Source organism: Emydura macquarii, unplaced genomic scaffold, assembly GCF_026122565.2.
Source record: "Emydura macquarii macquarii isolate MOO-44397 ecotype Brisbane River unplaced genomic scaffold, CSIRO-AGI_Emac_v2 contig_3451, whole genome shotgun sequence".
In the NCBI taxonomy this organism is placed as follows: Eukaryota; Metazoa; Chordata; order Testudines; family Chelidae; genus Emydura; species Emydura macquarii.
Genome location: NW_027133588.1, coordinates 2,613,050 through 2,630,277, shown reverse-complemented (window position 1 = coordinate 2,630,277; position 17,228 = coordinate 2,613,050). Strand labels below are relative to the sequence as shown.

At 36.6% G+C, this 17,228-nt stretch overlaps 1 protein-coding gene across 1 annotated transcript in view; it reads right to left on the bottom strand.

Moving 5' to 3' along the window:
- The window catches only part of TSPAN3 (tetraspanin 3), a 37,519-nt gene that overhangs the window by 2,651 nt on the left and 17,640 nt on the right, over positions 1–17,228 (bottom strand). The window contains exons 4-6 of the mRNA XM_067534595.1: positions 15,434–15,535; positions 7,672–7,824; positions 7,234–7,317 (exon numbers count right to left, since the gene is read on the bottom strand). Coding sequence (XP_067390696.1) covers positions 7,234–7,317; positions 7,672–7,824; positions 15,434–15,535 — 339 coding nt within the window. The remainder of the gene's footprint in view (positions 1–7,233; positions 7,318–7,671; positions 7,825–15,433; positions 15,536–17,228) is intronic.

Genomic DNA, 17,228 nt, shown 5'->3' with positions numbered 1-17,228 from the left:
ATACATGGCATGTTAATCTGAGATAATGTATTTAGAGCCGAAAGTAACAAAGTACTTAACAAAAAAGTTAAATGTTTGAGGAAGACATACATGAGAAGAATGGAACTGTTCCTGCAAGCAAGTCTACGTCTGGCTTTACCTTTTATGATGTCTTATATAAAGGTAGCCAGTCAAGTTATTGTTTTGATTTTTTCATAAGGCTGTACAAGGAAGAAGTCTGAACAGAAGTAAGTACTTCCCAAAAAGGCCACATAGACAGTGGCCCTCTTATATAAGTTGATATCCACCGGCAGGGTGACATTTAGAGCAATTCAATAGGTTCCTTATACATCTTGGACTGAAAGTGAATGGAACATTGCAAGTCAGACAAAGTCAAACTGAAATGTGGTCTTGCTTCAAGTTTAACTGAAAAGAGGTTGGCAGGCAAACCAATACATTCGGAATCTTCTTGATTTGTGTTGATGTGTCATCATTAGGTTTCAGAGTTAAAAGACCACTGAGTTAAAAGGGGAAAATTCACACGTCTCAGATTTCCATTATTTACTGACTCAGGAAACACACCATTGGGTAACGTTTGTTCAGTTATCTGAAGCTATTAAAGTTATGTACTAAACTGTGTGTGTCTATGTCCAGGTACGTACACTTGCATATTGAAATTCAGTAACATTAAGTGATCAGTGTTTAACGATTAAGTAAATCAATGCTAAATTTCACATTATAGTTCTGAGCCAGTATTAATTTAGTTATCACTGTTCTGTTCAAAATTAATAAAAGTGAAGGCGAATTAGTCTTCGAACACCAGCAATACCAACATCACTATAAATATTCCTGACGGGCATGTCACTGAAAGCCAACCCATTTCACATTAACCATATTTCAAACACTAATGTGGTTTAAGGAATTCCATGTTTACAACCCTTACACATAAAACTAATCGCAACTTATGACTGAGTGAAGGCAATCAAATTATGGATTGCTGGGTCAAGTAAGGTCTGGAACAATGTCTGAGATTTGATACACATGTAATGGGATGCAGCCAATTTCACAGAATAGTTTGATGGACTTCCAAGAGCATCAGCTGTTAGAACGTCAGTCTCTGAAGAAAAACATGCTGTTGAAATTTGTGACCAAAAGAAAAGATTTCCATGTTTAGTGTGGGGTTTGTTTGTTTTTTTATCATACAAAGACCTTGAAAGTATTTAGTACTACCTATTATTCAAGAGAACCTTAGTGAATGATAAAGATCTTAACATTCACCAAAATATTGATTTCTACTTCACTGCAGTTTGTATTTACATCTTGGACCAATAAATCTTATCTTCAACACAAATTAATATCTGCTTATTTCTGAAAGTTGTATCATCACACCTCCGTCCATCAAAGCATTTTAGGGAATTTTATACTTCTCCATGATCAGATCTATTTTCTTATCTTGCCCATTGTAATTTTAACTACAGAGTATCTACTTCCTGATGTGTATGTAAATTACAAAATGGTTAATGTTAGCTGATCGAACCGATGTAGTGTACTGTCATTCTGCAGTTTATAAAAACCTGGGTTTATTTCATAAAATCTAAAGCAAGTGTTAGGAAGCAGAACTTGCTCAGGAATACTTTAAGAGAAAACTCCCACCTTTGATGGCACCACTGGACCACTGAACAAAGCTTATAAAATAAATTTTTTTTTTTTTTTTTTTTAAAAGAATAAAGTCCTTTCAGCTAATCTGGAACGTATGCACAAGCCCCCTGCATTTAGATCCATTTGCCCCTTTCAGCTTGCTCACGGTTTACAGGAGACTGGCCCACACAGTCAGCTGGTTGAGTCCTTTGAATGCTCACAGACAAGAGGTGACCAGAAGGCTGCACACCACTTCAAATGGACTTTTTAAAAGAAAAGTGATCCTACATTTTCTATTAACTCTGATTCTGGATTCTGCCTCACAAACTTATACCACCACCATAACTGAACAACAATTATGGTGGCTGTAATGGATAGAGAATCCAAGCAACTGATTAAGATTTTAAAGAAAAAGCAGATTTTATGTTTGCTGAGGAAGCAGTAAGTTTTTTCTTCAACGTGTCAGAAATAACTTTTGTAATAGCACAAACTCATTTGACTGAAGACTGACAAACTGTGCTAAATTTGACAGAAAAAAGTTCTAGAAAACCTGAAACCAAATGGAAGAATCTTACTGATTTTTTTAAAAAAAGGGATAATCTTAGGCTAAAAATTTTATATGATCACTTACGTAACATTTCTGCCTCATCCTTTTATGCTATTTTATTTGTGTTTATCTGAAAGTTTCAAAAAAAAAAGTCTTCAGGCAATTCTGAGTGAATTTACTAAAACCCACAAATTAAGAATTAAAACAGACAAGAAAAAACCATTCAATGAAATTTCTCAAGCAAAAAAAATTAAAATTAAAATCCAGAAATGTATAGATCAAGTCTATTACTCTGTCATTCAGTAATGATTCTGAAGAGCCACATAACTACTTGGTACTAAAAGGAGACTTTACCAAAGTCTTAAACTTTAGTTCAACTATTAAATTAATTTAGTTTTCCCTCTTAGAAACTGTTTGCAGAACAAACACCAATTAATACATATAGTGATGCGGAGGGACAGTCAATGATAAAATTCTATATTTAAAAAAAATATATTTAGAATTTGGAGAATTTCCACAAAACAGACCCAAAATGTGACCCACCTTAAAATTTATATGAAAAATAGATGGCATTCCTTCAACTGAAGTCTAAAACAAGTTAATATGATGGTGTAAGTTCTGGCAGCTCAAGCTATACAGTATATAGAACTTGTATAGGATGTCAAAGAAAACTTATGCTACCACTTTTCTTTATCCTTCCCTTACCACTTTATTGGAGCAGTCACACATCAACTTCTCTTTAGACTCTGGTGGGTCTCGAGCAGCGGCTCTCAACCTTTCCAGACCACTGTACCCATTTCAAGAGTCTGATTTGACTTGCATAACCTTAAGTTTTACCTCACTTAATTACTTGCTTACAAAATCAGACAAAAAAGTGTCACAGCACAATATTGAACATTTGATTGCTCTCTCATTGTTACCTACAATTATAAAATAAATCGATTGGAATATAAATATTGTACTTACATTCCAGTGTATAGTATACAGAGCAGTTTAAAAAAGTCATTGTCTGTATGAAATTTTAGTTTGTACTGACTTCATCAGTGCTTTTTATGTAGCCTGTTGTAAAACTAGGCCACTATCTAGATGAGTTTTATGTATCCCCTGGAAGACCTCTGCATATCCCCGGGGTATGTGTATCCCTGGTTGAGAACCACTGGTTTAGAGTTTCTGCTATTAAAATGTTCTGCATTAGCTTAATATCAGGAAAATACCAGCTTGAAGGAAAAAGGGCTATTCTTAACAAAAAGGGCTAGGTAACTTTTCATTGCCCGAGTCTTTTTATCTTAAAACAAATATTCAAAGCTACATTTGGTAAGCTGGGGAAACAAGTTAAACTTTAAGGTTACAATCATAAAACATAGCTGCAGTAAGCAGAGCTGCCAGAAGCATTATTCTTACTGTATGACAAACACGACAGAATGAGGTCATAATGGGGTCTATGTGCATTCTTAAAGGTTTGATCAGAAATTTTACTGAATGGGGAGGCTCACTGCCACTCTAATTCACATTTACTAGGTTAGGGCCCTTTGTTAAAGGTTACAACATTCTTGTCCATGTTTCAATTAGTTTTTAGATAGTCTTGCTGTACCATACGCACAAAGTACATACTGAAATTACATTTATATGTATTACACATAGAAGCATGGCCATACTACATTCTACAGCTTTACAATTGTCTACTGGAGGCTGACTTCATAAAGATACAAAGTTAGGACTAGGGTTAATATGAAAACAGAGCTTGATAATATCAAAAGCAAGCTAGATGAAACCAATATCTTATTTAAAAAATCATCATCATTGAAACCTTGTCAACTATACAACAAAAACTATTAGATGACTTGACATTCAATAAGCTCGATAGTTCCTATTGCAGTCAGGGCTAAGCAGAAACATTAAAAGGTGTGTAACAGAAACTGTTTTCTGAACAACAGGGCTGTATGTTAAGAGTTTATAATCTATTTTCTTAATGGGTGTTGCATATAGAGCTGAAATAAACTATGCAAACATTTCAAACAACTTACGTCAATATCTTGGCATGGGCAGAAAACCTCCTTTGATGTTTCCTTATTTTTTGGCAAACAGTGTTTGCATATAGTCTTTGCTGCAGACATAATTTAGACTTTCCCTGCTGATAGCTAGATTACTGCCATGTGGCGCCACAACACAAGTGCTACCCAAAATGCAGAGACTACACAATAAGCATGTCTGCTTACAACTGGCAAGCCAGTGGAACACAGAGGCACACATGCCCATGATCGAAACACAGAGTGCAATGGGTTATATAGCCCCATGGTGAGGAGTTAGGATTTTGTAGGGGGATGGGAGGGAGGGGTGGTTTGACCCATGTCTTCACTACATCAGACTCCAAAACTTTTTTCCTATATGTGTCAAAGAAAAAAAGGGGAGAATTCTACCTTTTAAGCCCAGACAAGAAAAAGCAACTGTGGTTGGTGAACACTGAACTCAGTACCTGGCAAAAATCAGAAAAATGGAATACTAAAAATCATCAAACTAACAGAACTGAATCCAGGATAGCAAGACACTGTACAAAAGGTTGCACAGAATACCTAGAGTGACATATTTGAGCAAACAGGGTATACTGAAGATTTGGATAAAGCACAGAAGGGGCAGTTAGGATGCTGAAAGCTCTCCATGACAAGTTGCAATGAGCTTAAATTCAGTTTGTAGTAAATCAAGCAGAGATTAACAAAGGGATGTAACTTCTAGTTTTTTTGGCCTGCTTCCTAAATCGAACAGTAATATCCTCAAACAAGCAGCATTAAAATTTTAGAATAAATTCTCCGAAATGTAGATTCGAGTGTGAACAGAACAATCCTACTATTTTCACTCTATCATTCCTTACTTCTAATTATACTGGCTGCCCATCTCTGGGGCCCATTTCTGTTCTTCTTTCTCCCCAGAGGAGGTGACCAAAGCTAAAACATATTTTGATTTAACACCCTGTACTGTTGAATGTTCTCATTTCAGTACGTTCATACTGCTGTAGCTCTTGAAAAGAATGTTTTAATTAATTGTAGTCATGTATACTGTCGCCTTGCTGCTGTTTGGCATTGAGAACATTTAACAATTTTGTTCTATGCAGATTTCTGAACGTTAAGATACAGAAAAATATGCTTTCAACTGTTAGGCGACAGCTACCATTTCTGACCCTATTAGAGGCAGCTACCTTACACTTGATAGAAAGTCAACAGAGCTTGTTATAATTTCCTTCTCAATAGCTGAATATTTGGGAGCACTTTTCCAAAATAAGAACTATTCCTAAACATTGAATTATTTCTAAGCACTAACTGCTTATCCCCATTATAAACTGCTTCTGCTCTAACACTACTTTAGTTAAAGTAGGTTTTAATATTCACAGTTAAATAATTCTGAAGACAGAAGGATGGAAGTTTTTTCAAGCAACATTAGGTTCCCATACTGCACAAGCATCTCTCTTGAGCAAGATGGTTAATTCTAGCAAACAACTCAAGCATTTTTAATTTAGTGTATTTGAAGTCATATTTGTAAGTTTACACAAGGAAAGAAAATATAGGTGCAAGACTAAGCACACTTTTCAAACACTAAGGCAAAATGCATTACTTCAACAGGCGATCCAAACCTTCCTATGAAGGTTTGGAATAATCAGATCTATCCAAAAGCAACAATCAGCATTTCACAAATCTGAAATAAGACAGCTCAAGACAATGAAACCAAATTAAATGTGTAGCATTTATTACAGAGACTATTTATCTTCTTCACAAATTTATTCTAAAATTGAGATGGAGTTCCATTGCTGCATGCATTTTCAGGTGCTGAACACTGGCAAAAAATTCATCTTTAGACATGACAAATTTCAGTCCAAAAGCTAAATTATGAAAGTTTAATAACTTTATTCAGCTGCTTTAACTTTTCTGAAGGCAGAAAGTGTTGCACCTGTTAAAGTTTTCTGCTGCTAAGGGCCTGGGGATAATTTAGTTCGCTAAGTTTTTTTTTTTTTAAAGCTATCAGCACGCACTATAATGCCACTGTCACATCTGAAAACACCGGATTATAATGTCTGATTTGTTAGAGGTATTAACTGACTAAACTAATGAACAGAGAAGCAGAATTCCAGACAGACACATTTAAGAGTAGGTGTCCACACACTTTTCAAAGTCCATTTACTTAGAGAATTAAATATTGTTTCAATATGTATCAATATTTATCTGGGGAACCTAGTTAACATGTTTTAATTTTAAAGATTCAAAGTTATGGCACTCACAGCATCATAAGTCTGACACAATGCACCTGCTCAAGAAGGCATTTAACTTATCATATATAATAGAATATACTACATATGTACAGGGTTACAAAGATAGTGCACTGATTGTCATAATGAACAACTGAATTTCAGTTAATAAATATAAAATGTATCGCTTGAGCTAACACTCCTTAGATTTGTGCACAGGGAATTCTCAGTGGAGGGTCCTCAATTCAGGACTTCACTTCCCGTGCCAGCCCAGCAGTTGAATGAAACCTTCAGAGCACTGCCCTTTTCCATGGGGCCAAGGAAATACGGTAAACTATCAAAAATATCAGGCTATATTTTTAGGTGGTCAATTAATTTTGATATAGTTCTGAGATACCATAATTTAGTTGTTGATTTATTTCCTGACAACAGCATAAAAGAAGTGTAAATTGCCCCTATTCATTTTAAGGGAGTTGTACACCGAATAACTTTTAACTATTTAAATAGTAACTACCATTTACTGTATCCATGAAAAATATTTGATCAGCATGAATGTCAGGTGTGTTCAGATGCACTGGTCATTTATACTGAGATCGTATATAGAATGGAGACCAGAAACTTTCTAGCAAAAGCAAAGGCACTGAACAATTTAGAAATAACCACAGGTAATCAATTTAAAATATTTGGTTATTGACGTTTGGGTCAATGGAACTCAAAAATCAAAAGACTAAAATTGCTGAAGACTAGCACATATGCACGGTAACTTGGGATTACAGTCCAGAGTTTCATTTTTATATGGAAGGTTATCAACTAAAGAGTAAATGTTTTGAAATCTTACCTGAATGGCAGCAAATGCCAGTGCTGCCCAGATAACATACATCATGATTTCTTGTAACTTCTTCACAACTAGAGCCTCACACCCCTGAAACAAAAAAGCAGTACCATTTAGGAAGTGCTCAGCCTAGCTGTAACTTTGCATACATAGCCACTAATAAACTGAAATTAATGTCAGACAAAGGCAACAAGTAGAATGGATGGAAAATTATAGTGCTAAAGGTTTTAAACTCAGAAAAATTAAGCAATTGGAATGTTGGCTTTTAGGATGGAAAAGCCACTTGAGACAGGGAGAAGAGCAAAATAAATCATTTTTCAGAATCCAGATCCGATTCCGGATATATGAGGTATACTCCAAACCTACGCTTTGGCCATCAAAACAAGTAAATGTAAATAACTGTCAGCTTAGTACATACTGATAAATTGATTAGGTCTGGCTTACCTCAGAATAAAGGTCCATTGGGTGGGTCAAGCTGCCAGTACAATTGGTGCTGGTTGCTTTGCAACAGCTGAGGGGCACACTGTTATTTTTAGTTTCTTTGAACCACTTAGTATTCTCCCAGTCTGAATAATTGTGGATCCCACAACAGCGCAGCTGCAGAAAAATAGATAAAAAGCCACCATATATATCAAAGTTACAAGTAAAGGGACAATCATTAAGAATATGCAGCAACTCTAACTACGTCATGAAAAAAAAAAAAAAAAAAGACATGCATTAGAACAGGCTGCCTGTGTTATTTAAATATTGAACACAGGTCACTTGCCATTTGGCATGACAAACATTTTGCTAATAATTGTGACTACAGATTGAATGTTACTAGCATTACTTCCCACTTCAAACTAATTTAAACTAGCTATGAAACACTGTTAAAATTCCACCTCTGGAATGCTAAATGTTTAGCACGGAGTTTTCTATGCCCTCCATCCCAGATAAAAATTTGGGATTATTAAAAGTTTAAGAAATGCCCTATGCTATTAGACTTTTCTTCAGACAATTGGAGGCCTGGGTTTCCTGTGCTCAAATGGCTACAAAACCAACTGAAGAGCCCATTGCTTGCCACGGAACTGTGCTTCAGAATTTAATTTCTCATTTTAAACATGTACATTTCTAGCCCTCATGAGTGTGAAGAAAGCCTTCAAAATGTGAACCAAGTTTAAAACAGTACAGCACTGTACAGCATTAACATTGGGATGGACTAAAACAGCAACCTGTAGCCTGAGCCCTAAAGGGATAACAAAGCTACCTACTTCCATCAGTCTCCCTAAATCTACTAAACTCCACAACCACACTCCCACCCATGCACACATTTCAGAACACAAGGTTGATTCTCTTAAAAAAAAAAAAAAAATCAATTTTTTTTTTTTTAAAACCTCACTAAGAAGAGCGTTTCTGGAGCATAGTGTAGGAAGGACTTTCAGACTCCAAGTGAACACATGGCAGCCAAGTCAGGTAGAAATGCCAGGGCTGAAGAAAATCAAATAGCCACTGAGGTTGACACTTAGTAATGTCAGAGATTAAGGCCATGAGAAATGACCTGACCCACCCAGTCTTCTAGTACTAAAGAAGAAAGTTACTGACCGGCACAAGAGAGTCAACTGTGCCTAGGGACCAGCCTAAGACTAAGGGCTTGTCTTCACTTACCTCCGAGATTCAGTGGCAGTCAACCAGAGTTACGCAAGCTACGCAAAACACTTGCGTAATTCCCGTCGACTGCTCTGCTTCTCTTCTGTACGCCGTCTTCACTGCACTGCGCCAATGGGAACAGCATTCCCATCGACGCAACATTACGCTACTTGAGGAGGTGGTCTTAATATGTTGATTTCTGGATCAACTGAACAGGTCTTCACTGACCGCTCAGTCGATCCAGAGAAGTTGCTCTGATGGCGGCAAATTTGTTGCCGTCAGTGAAGAAATAGCCTAAAAGTAGTAAGGTGAGAGTGTGCAGTGCAGAACCACATGCCACTGTTGGAGCAAAGAGAGAAGCAGCTTAAATTGGGTGACATAGAACCCAGGGTGAGATGGAACGTCAGAATTAAGGGACTCTCTGGAAGAGGTGAAACTGGAGAGAACACACAGGACGTTGTCCCCTCAAACTAGATCTTATACCAAATCCAGACATTTAATTGGGAAATTTCATCACTAAACAAAGATTTAATTATGAAAAAAGCCAGACAGCATTCAAAACTCAAAGGCCACAAGTTGCATTTTTTCCCCATGACCTTTCTGCCCTAACTCTATAAAAGAGAAGACAGCTGGGAGAAATTACAGTAGAACTCAAGAGCCAGATGGCTGCTACAGATGGGGATTCCTATTTAAACTCATTCAAATTCCAAAAAAAAAAAAAAAAAAAAAAATCAGTATTTACAGTAAAAAACTTTACACAATGAAAAAAATGCATGATAGTTGGAAAAGAACACCAAACATCAAGTACAAGAGGATACTGCAGAGGTAGAAATTAAGAATAAAATGCTGATAAAATTTTTGCAGATGAAACTCAAGAGAAAAACGATAAGCAAAGAAATGACAAGAGACTCTAGAGAATGTACTGGCAGTAGCAGATGTGAAACCGAACAAGAGAACACCGATACCTGAGGAGTAACAAGAAGATTAACCAGAAGGAACTTCTTGGGAGTCATCAAGAATGAACAGTTAAACAACAACTATGTTATAAAGAAAACAGCATGATGTTTATGTTAATGGGTGGTGATCGTAACTCATAGCTATGTTCTGTATTTTAGAAAGTAGAGAAAAATAAATAATAAAGGGGGGATTGGGTGGTGAGTCCCAGGGACAGAGGAGATTGGCGAAAATACAGAGGGAATGAGGATGGGCACTTAGGCCTTGTGTTTAATCCTCCCCACATAACTCAAATGATCAGATGGTAATCTACCCCTAAGGGTAAGGATTAATATCCCATACATGGAGAAAGTACCTCCTTTGGAATGCAAGAGAAGCAGTCCAAGAGTTCTCGGACAGAGTACCATTCATGGGGACAGTACTTGGGTTCAAGGATCAGCAAAGCTCAGTCATTTGGGGCATGATTCTTAGGCTATTTTATTTTTGGATTTAATCAGAGTAATGAAGGAAATTAATACAAGAAAATAGATGTGTAAGTTCATGAACAGAAACTGAGCAATATTCAGACACACAATTGTGAATACTGCTCAATTAGAAACAAGACAGACATTGGTCACACAAGTGTTCATGTCAAACAGCTAAAAAAAAACAATTTCAAATTTTTCCAATTATCTAAATAGTCATTTTCAACGGCTCTTCCCTTTAAAGTAAGATCTTTGAATATCAAAGGGCTAAATAAAGTAATTGAAAGGAAAAAAAATTTCAAACACAACTAAAGATTTTACTCCAAGAAACTAATTTTCAGGAGGGACAAACTATGTGTATAAAAGGTAATTGGTTTCAACAGACTTTTTTGCTTCAGCCAAAGAAAAGAGGAGTTGCAATAAGGTTGGCAAACATGTTACTTTTCAGAGAAATGGAGGGACAATTACTAGGTTAACAACAGCTGGCTTAGCATATAAAAAGCAATAAAAAGCAAATAAAAAACATTTTTTAGAGGAGACTTTAAAATATTGTAATACTTTGGGGAAGGAATAGTTAAAGTTGGAGGAGTCTTTAATTGCATGCTGATTGCTTACTGGGACTGTTCTGATAAGAAAAAGATAGCTAGGAAAGCAGGTGCAGCATTGCTTTCTCTGTGCCAACAATTCAGTCTCAGATTTCTGGAGAGAATCACACCCAAGAGAATGAGAGAACACATTTAATTCACACCCTCATTTATATACTAGACTTAATGTTCATCTCTAAATCATTAATGAAATGGACAAGATCTGCAGAAACCGGTACCATTACATGGTAAGATCATGCCCCATTGGAAGCAGTATTTAATAGTTTGGATGGATCCCAAAAATCCATTTTTTTTTTAAAAAGTGGACACTGCTTCCTTCTGCAGGACTAATGTTGGTTGCAGCAATTAAAGAGGACAATGTTCAATATGTTCAAATAAATACTAAGGACAGTATAGAAAGAGGTCTTCTGTGGAGGCAGGCAAAGCAGTTTTAGGGTCAGTTGAGAAAAAGAGCCTCTCTGTTGAAAAATGAAGGAGTTCCAGAAAAAGCAAGATGACTTTCATAAGAAAAAGGTTTAAAAAAAATCTATATGAACTAACTAATACTAGGGGAAAATTGAATATGTTGATGACAGAGTCCACTGAAAAATCCCTCAGGTAAAACAAAACAAATGTTTTATGAAAAATGAAATAAGTGATAAACTATTAGTTCAAAGCTTAAAAGGATTCAAGAGCAACATATTCCACCAATTAAAAACAAATCAGCAAAAGATAGTTACACACCCAATGAAATGTGTGCGACTTTTGCGGATTATAAAAAACGCTACATATCAGACATTCCAAGCTCTGAAATTCAAAAATACCTGGAAGTAGCAGGCCTGCTGATGATAAACAAAACTGATAAAGAAACCTTAGATAAAAAATAATGGAAGAAGATATCTTAGATTCAATAGCAGGTATGAAAAGTGGTAAAACACCAGGACCCGATGGCTTTCCAGTTTAATTGTATTAGACAGTTAAGGCAGTATTAGTAGATCTCTTGAAGGGTACCTTCAATGCCATTCTGTTAGGGGGAGGAAGTTCCACAGCCTATTAAAGAAGCTACTGTTCTCCCAAAAGTTGGGAAAGACTTAACCTCATGCAGCTCTTATAGGCCCCTATTACTGCTAATCCTGACAAAGATATTTAGCAAAAGTACTAGGTAGGCAACTGTAGTTCATGCTCTTTGTTTATATAAACAGAGATTGAAGTGGATTAAGGGCAGACAAGAGTCGGACAATATTTGGAGAGTACTTGGAATTATCCACAATGCCAGATCCAAAAGATCCATTTCTTTTGTTATCACTTGATGCAGAGAAAGCTTTTGATAGAATACAGTGGAACTTTCCATTTCCATTTGTCCCCCCCAGTTCCTTAATGGATGATTGCTCTTCATACCATCTTAAAAGTGAGTCAACTGGGTTCAATCTCCCATTTGAATTACACATAGGGTCTAGACAGGAATGTTTATTGCCTCCTTGCAGGAACACATTTGAAGATAAAAATATTATATCTAACCTGAGCATTTCCCTAAAATTAGTGTATAAAGTAATACATAACTTTGGGAAAACGTCTGATTCATAATAAATTATGCCAAATCCAAAAAGTTAGCTCTAAGTTTGCCAAAGACAGAGAAGCCATTCTTCCAGAAAACATTTGAGTACAAATGGGCAACGAATTCTATAAGATACCTGAGAATTCAAATCTCAAACAACCTAGAAGAGCTCTATAATTTAAAGTCAAACTACTACTTCAGCAAATGAAAGAAAATCTGGAGAGCTGGGGAAAGAATGCAAATTTTTGGTAAGGAAGAACAGCCACAATCAAAAACGATTATTTTGCGAAGGATATCTTCCTTATCTCAAAATCTTTCAGTAATTATCCCAGATAAAATCCTAGCAGGAACAGTGTGCGCTGTTAGAATTTATATGGAATAAAAGACCAAGAGTGAGTGCAGATATTTCTACAAACACATTAAACACAGTGACTTGACGTACATTACAACAATAATGGTACAGTAGAACCTTAGTTATGAAGACCTCTGGAATGGAGGTTGATCACAATTCTGAACAAAACATTATGGCTGTTCTTTCGAAAGTTTACAACTGAACAGCGACAATATAGCTTTGAAAACTTACTATGCAGAAGAAAAATTCTGCTTTTAACCATCTTAATTTAAATGAAACAAGCACAGAAACAGTTTCCTAGCCTTGTCAATTTTTTTTTTAAAAACTTTCCCTTTACTTTTTTAGTAGTTTATGTTTAACCCTGTACTGTATTTTCTTTTCTTTGGTCTCTGCTGCTGTCTGATTGCATGCTTCCGGTTCCAAATGAGGTGTGCGGTTGACAGGTCAGTTCATAACTCTGGTGTTCGTAACTCTGAGGTTATACTGTACCATCAAGCCCACTGGCTCGAAGCAGTAGTGGATTGGGGCACTCTAACCCATCAAATAATGGGTCTTTACTGAACACGAAAATTGTGGTGGGGTAAATATTGTTACCTTACCATGCATTTAATTAAAAAAAAAAAAAAAAAAAAAAAGAAAATCACACTCCAGAAATTTACAAACATCCTTTAGTGTGCCCTTTGCTATGGGTTTGGGCCAGAATTCGAGATAACCTCTTATCCACCGCCAATGACACTAATTGCAAATAATCCCGATCTTAATCCAAATCATGAAACAGCATTTTAAAAATTGGGAGAGCTATGGAATACACACAGTTGGCCAGCTATTCAGGAAACGTCTCTAAATTAGAGATGAAAGCTAACTAACTGGCCCACTCTCCCAGGGTACCAGTACTCTCAAGTTAGGCATCATGTTTCTCAGCTTCCTAGAACAATTTTATACAGAAAGCTAACTTTAATAGAAGCAATAGCTTCTAGTCAATGAAAAATACAGTTAATTTATAATCAATCTTTGCAGACAACTTTTTTAAGAAAGGAAGTGTCCATATAGGACACCTGGGAAAAGGACCTGGATAGACAAATTATCCCAAGGGAATAGGATTTGATCTGGAAAGGAGGACCAGAAACAATCTGTAGCATGATAAAATAAAATTTCTTTAACACTGTTTCAAAACAGTAGCTCATATGAGTCAGGTTAAAATATATACATATACTCAATAGTGATTAGTACTGAAGAAATCATGGTGAGGAGATTTTATGCTTATGGTGGACATGTCCAGGCATTCGAGAATATTGGGATATAATTCATAACCAAATATAAGTATTGGATATTTATCACTTAATTATCCTTTGGTAGTCCTCCCGGGGCTTCCTAGCACAAATGGTCACACAAAAGGAAGTGAAAAAATTAATCTCATCTGTTTGGTAGGCTACTGACCGCCTCATTGGCAAAAGACAGTCCAAGTCTCGGGGAATGGTTCAAAAAAACCAGGAGGTTGTTATTGAAAAACTAATGTGCCAATTGTGTACCCAGCAAAATAGAGAGGACAAATAGATACTTAGATATTTGGTTACCATTTATTCAAAACTCAGAGTCAACTCGTCTGCAAAAAAAGCGAGCACACCAGATCAACTTTTTTTTAATATTAATGTTTGACAGATATGCCTGATTTGTTAAATGTGTAATCAAAGATTTCACTGAACTTAATAAAAATCATCAGAAACAGCATGTCAGGGGTAATGTACAGATGCTCACTCTGTAATATGGTAACACCCTGTTAAAATAATCATCAAATCTCTCTATTTTTCTATAAACAAAAATTGTTATAATTAGTATTATTTTGTGTCTGATATCTACATGACAAGGATTTGTAAGTCTGTTCAAACTTCTTAAGTAGTTTGAAGAAAAACTGGGACTTGAGGCTATAGGGGAGACAGGAAACGCCCCAGTGAGATTCCCAACAGGGGAGCGGCATCATTGATGAATTACAAGACTCAGTTCTTCTGGGCTATACTTTCCCTTCACCAGGGAATTTCAGAAAACACTTTCCAGTGTTGCCACTTGTTCTGATGCACATACTGGAACTCTAATGTAGTGAGAACTCTGGAGTCTCGTTTTTGAAAAATGACTGATAAAAAATGCTGAATCTTGTATAAACTTGATGAGATTGGCTTTATCTATGGCAAGTGATGTTTGGCAGAAACAATCAGGGCCCTTCCATTAAAGTAAATACAAGAGCTTTTATGCGATCACAATTGCTTTTTCATGTCCACTTTTATAGTGAGCTACCAGAAGATGGGTCAGTGCGCTCTGGGATGTCCTACTGCAGAAAAATATTGAAGGGGGGCCAAAAGTACTAAAGGAAAAAAATGGAGTTCCAGCTCCTATGGCAAACAATCCTTCCAAAAAGCATGTTCAAGTGATTGCAGAAGGACAGCTATGTGACAACCTAGGTCTCTTGCAGCTGCTAAACAGTTAAGTGTCATGGGTACTAGTAATTTTGACCCTGTTTATATAGTGACCAAGTTACTGATTACAATCTTGGTCAAAGCTGTAATGAGGATAGCATCTAATACAAACCCCAGAGCATAATATTCAGAGTTCTTCATACAATATGGAATCTACATGAAATCTACAATTATAATCAACTTTCCATTATGTTGGCTCTCACCTGTCTCTGTACATAGTCAATAGCACGGCTGGCAGCATCAGGGTTTGTCCCGCTATATGCATCATACACTTTCTGAATGCTGTGATCAACTTCATCCTCCACCTATAAAGCAAACATAGTACACTTTCAAACTATTGGTACAAAAATAGTACAAATCTGGGCAGTAGTGTCCTTTTTTGGCTGTAAATAATTGAGTACGCCTAAACATCACCCTATTAGTTGAGTCTTAATTAATTTGTTTTACAGATTATTGTACTTTGGAGAAAAGGTTTCTCTTTAGGATTTCTGATTGGTTTGTAATTTGTACAAACACTAATTTACTACCAATGGTTAAGAGCTACAATTAAGACTACTCTGCACAAGAAGCGAGTTTGAATAACTAATTTACAGAGGATTCGGGAACTTAAGCTGCTTCTGGACATCTGTGCAATATTAATAACTGGAAGTTTCTGATGTCACAGCACAAATATTTCATTTTGCCTCTTTCATTGCTTTTATTATGAAGCGGAGGCTGCCATAACTACATACTTAAGTTTGCAAAGGCGTTTCCTTTGGAAAGGGGAAGAATCAAACAAGGAAATATCCTCCAACCTGGTTAGGTTTAGGCCCAAGGCAAAATTTGAGGAATGTGAAGTGCTTTGGATATGGAGCACAAGATAGATCATGGGGCATTTACTTGAAAAGACCAAGAGTTTTAATGTGATGTCCAAATAATACGCCCAGCACCAGACATCTTTGTCCTGAACACTGAATCAGGGTAGTAAAACTTAAGGGGAAAAGTTGTGGCATCAAGATAGCCAACTACCAACTACCTCTTATGCCAATTCTCTCTTATGCCAATTCTCTCTTATGTCTTCATTTGGAAGTCCACAATGCTAGCTTCCCCAAATAAACTGTCATTAGGCTCAGTCTCACTTGACACTCAATCTTGCCAACCATTGCCTAGTCTTTAATCTTCCCTTCTGTGGAAATTTGAGACAAGGGAACTCTGATACCATTTCTTTAAATCTGTTCACTCTTTTGTGCCAAATATAACATGTACACAGCTCTGGTCTTTGCTGATTAACTCCTCTTGGCAATAGACAATGATCAGGTGTCAGCAGCCTTTGATAACAAGACTTCATAGTCAATAGTGATCTGCTAGACATTGGCTGGAGAAGACACTACTAGTTTAGAGTGATTTCATTCATCCTAAACCCCGCCAAGAAGTGGCAGAGGGTGGGTCGGGGGCCATTTCTTTTCCATCAGATGTCTAGGCTCTATTTTGTTGTCCCTTTTGTCTGGAGTCATGTGAGACAACCCTAAGAAATATAGTTGGCTTCCAAGGTCAAAAACAGGCAGCAGACATACAGGTCAGTCTCATTTTCATCCGATCTGAATGATGTGAGTTTTGTTTTTCCAGTTCTTAGAGACTGGGATTTGGAAGAGAATGAGCTGACAGACTCAACCAAGACCTGAGCACAGTAATCCATACCTTTGATCATTAAACTAGAGTACTGCATTGTACTCTATTTGGCGCTACCCCTAAACACTACTCTGAAGCTACTTCTGGTGTAGAACACAGCTGCTCATCCTTTAGGAAACAATAAGCCCAAGGAACATGTTTCATTAATTTTCCAGGAACTGCAGGGTCTTCCTATTTGCATTTAACTGCTATTCAAGGTGTTGACTTCGATCTATAGAGCCCTATAGGGTTGAAGGTTCTGACTACCGAGTAGCCACCTCTCCTCCCAATATGCTTAACAGAACCTAGATGTAAACATCCCTAATGGGGCATTTACACTGAAGAAGTGTC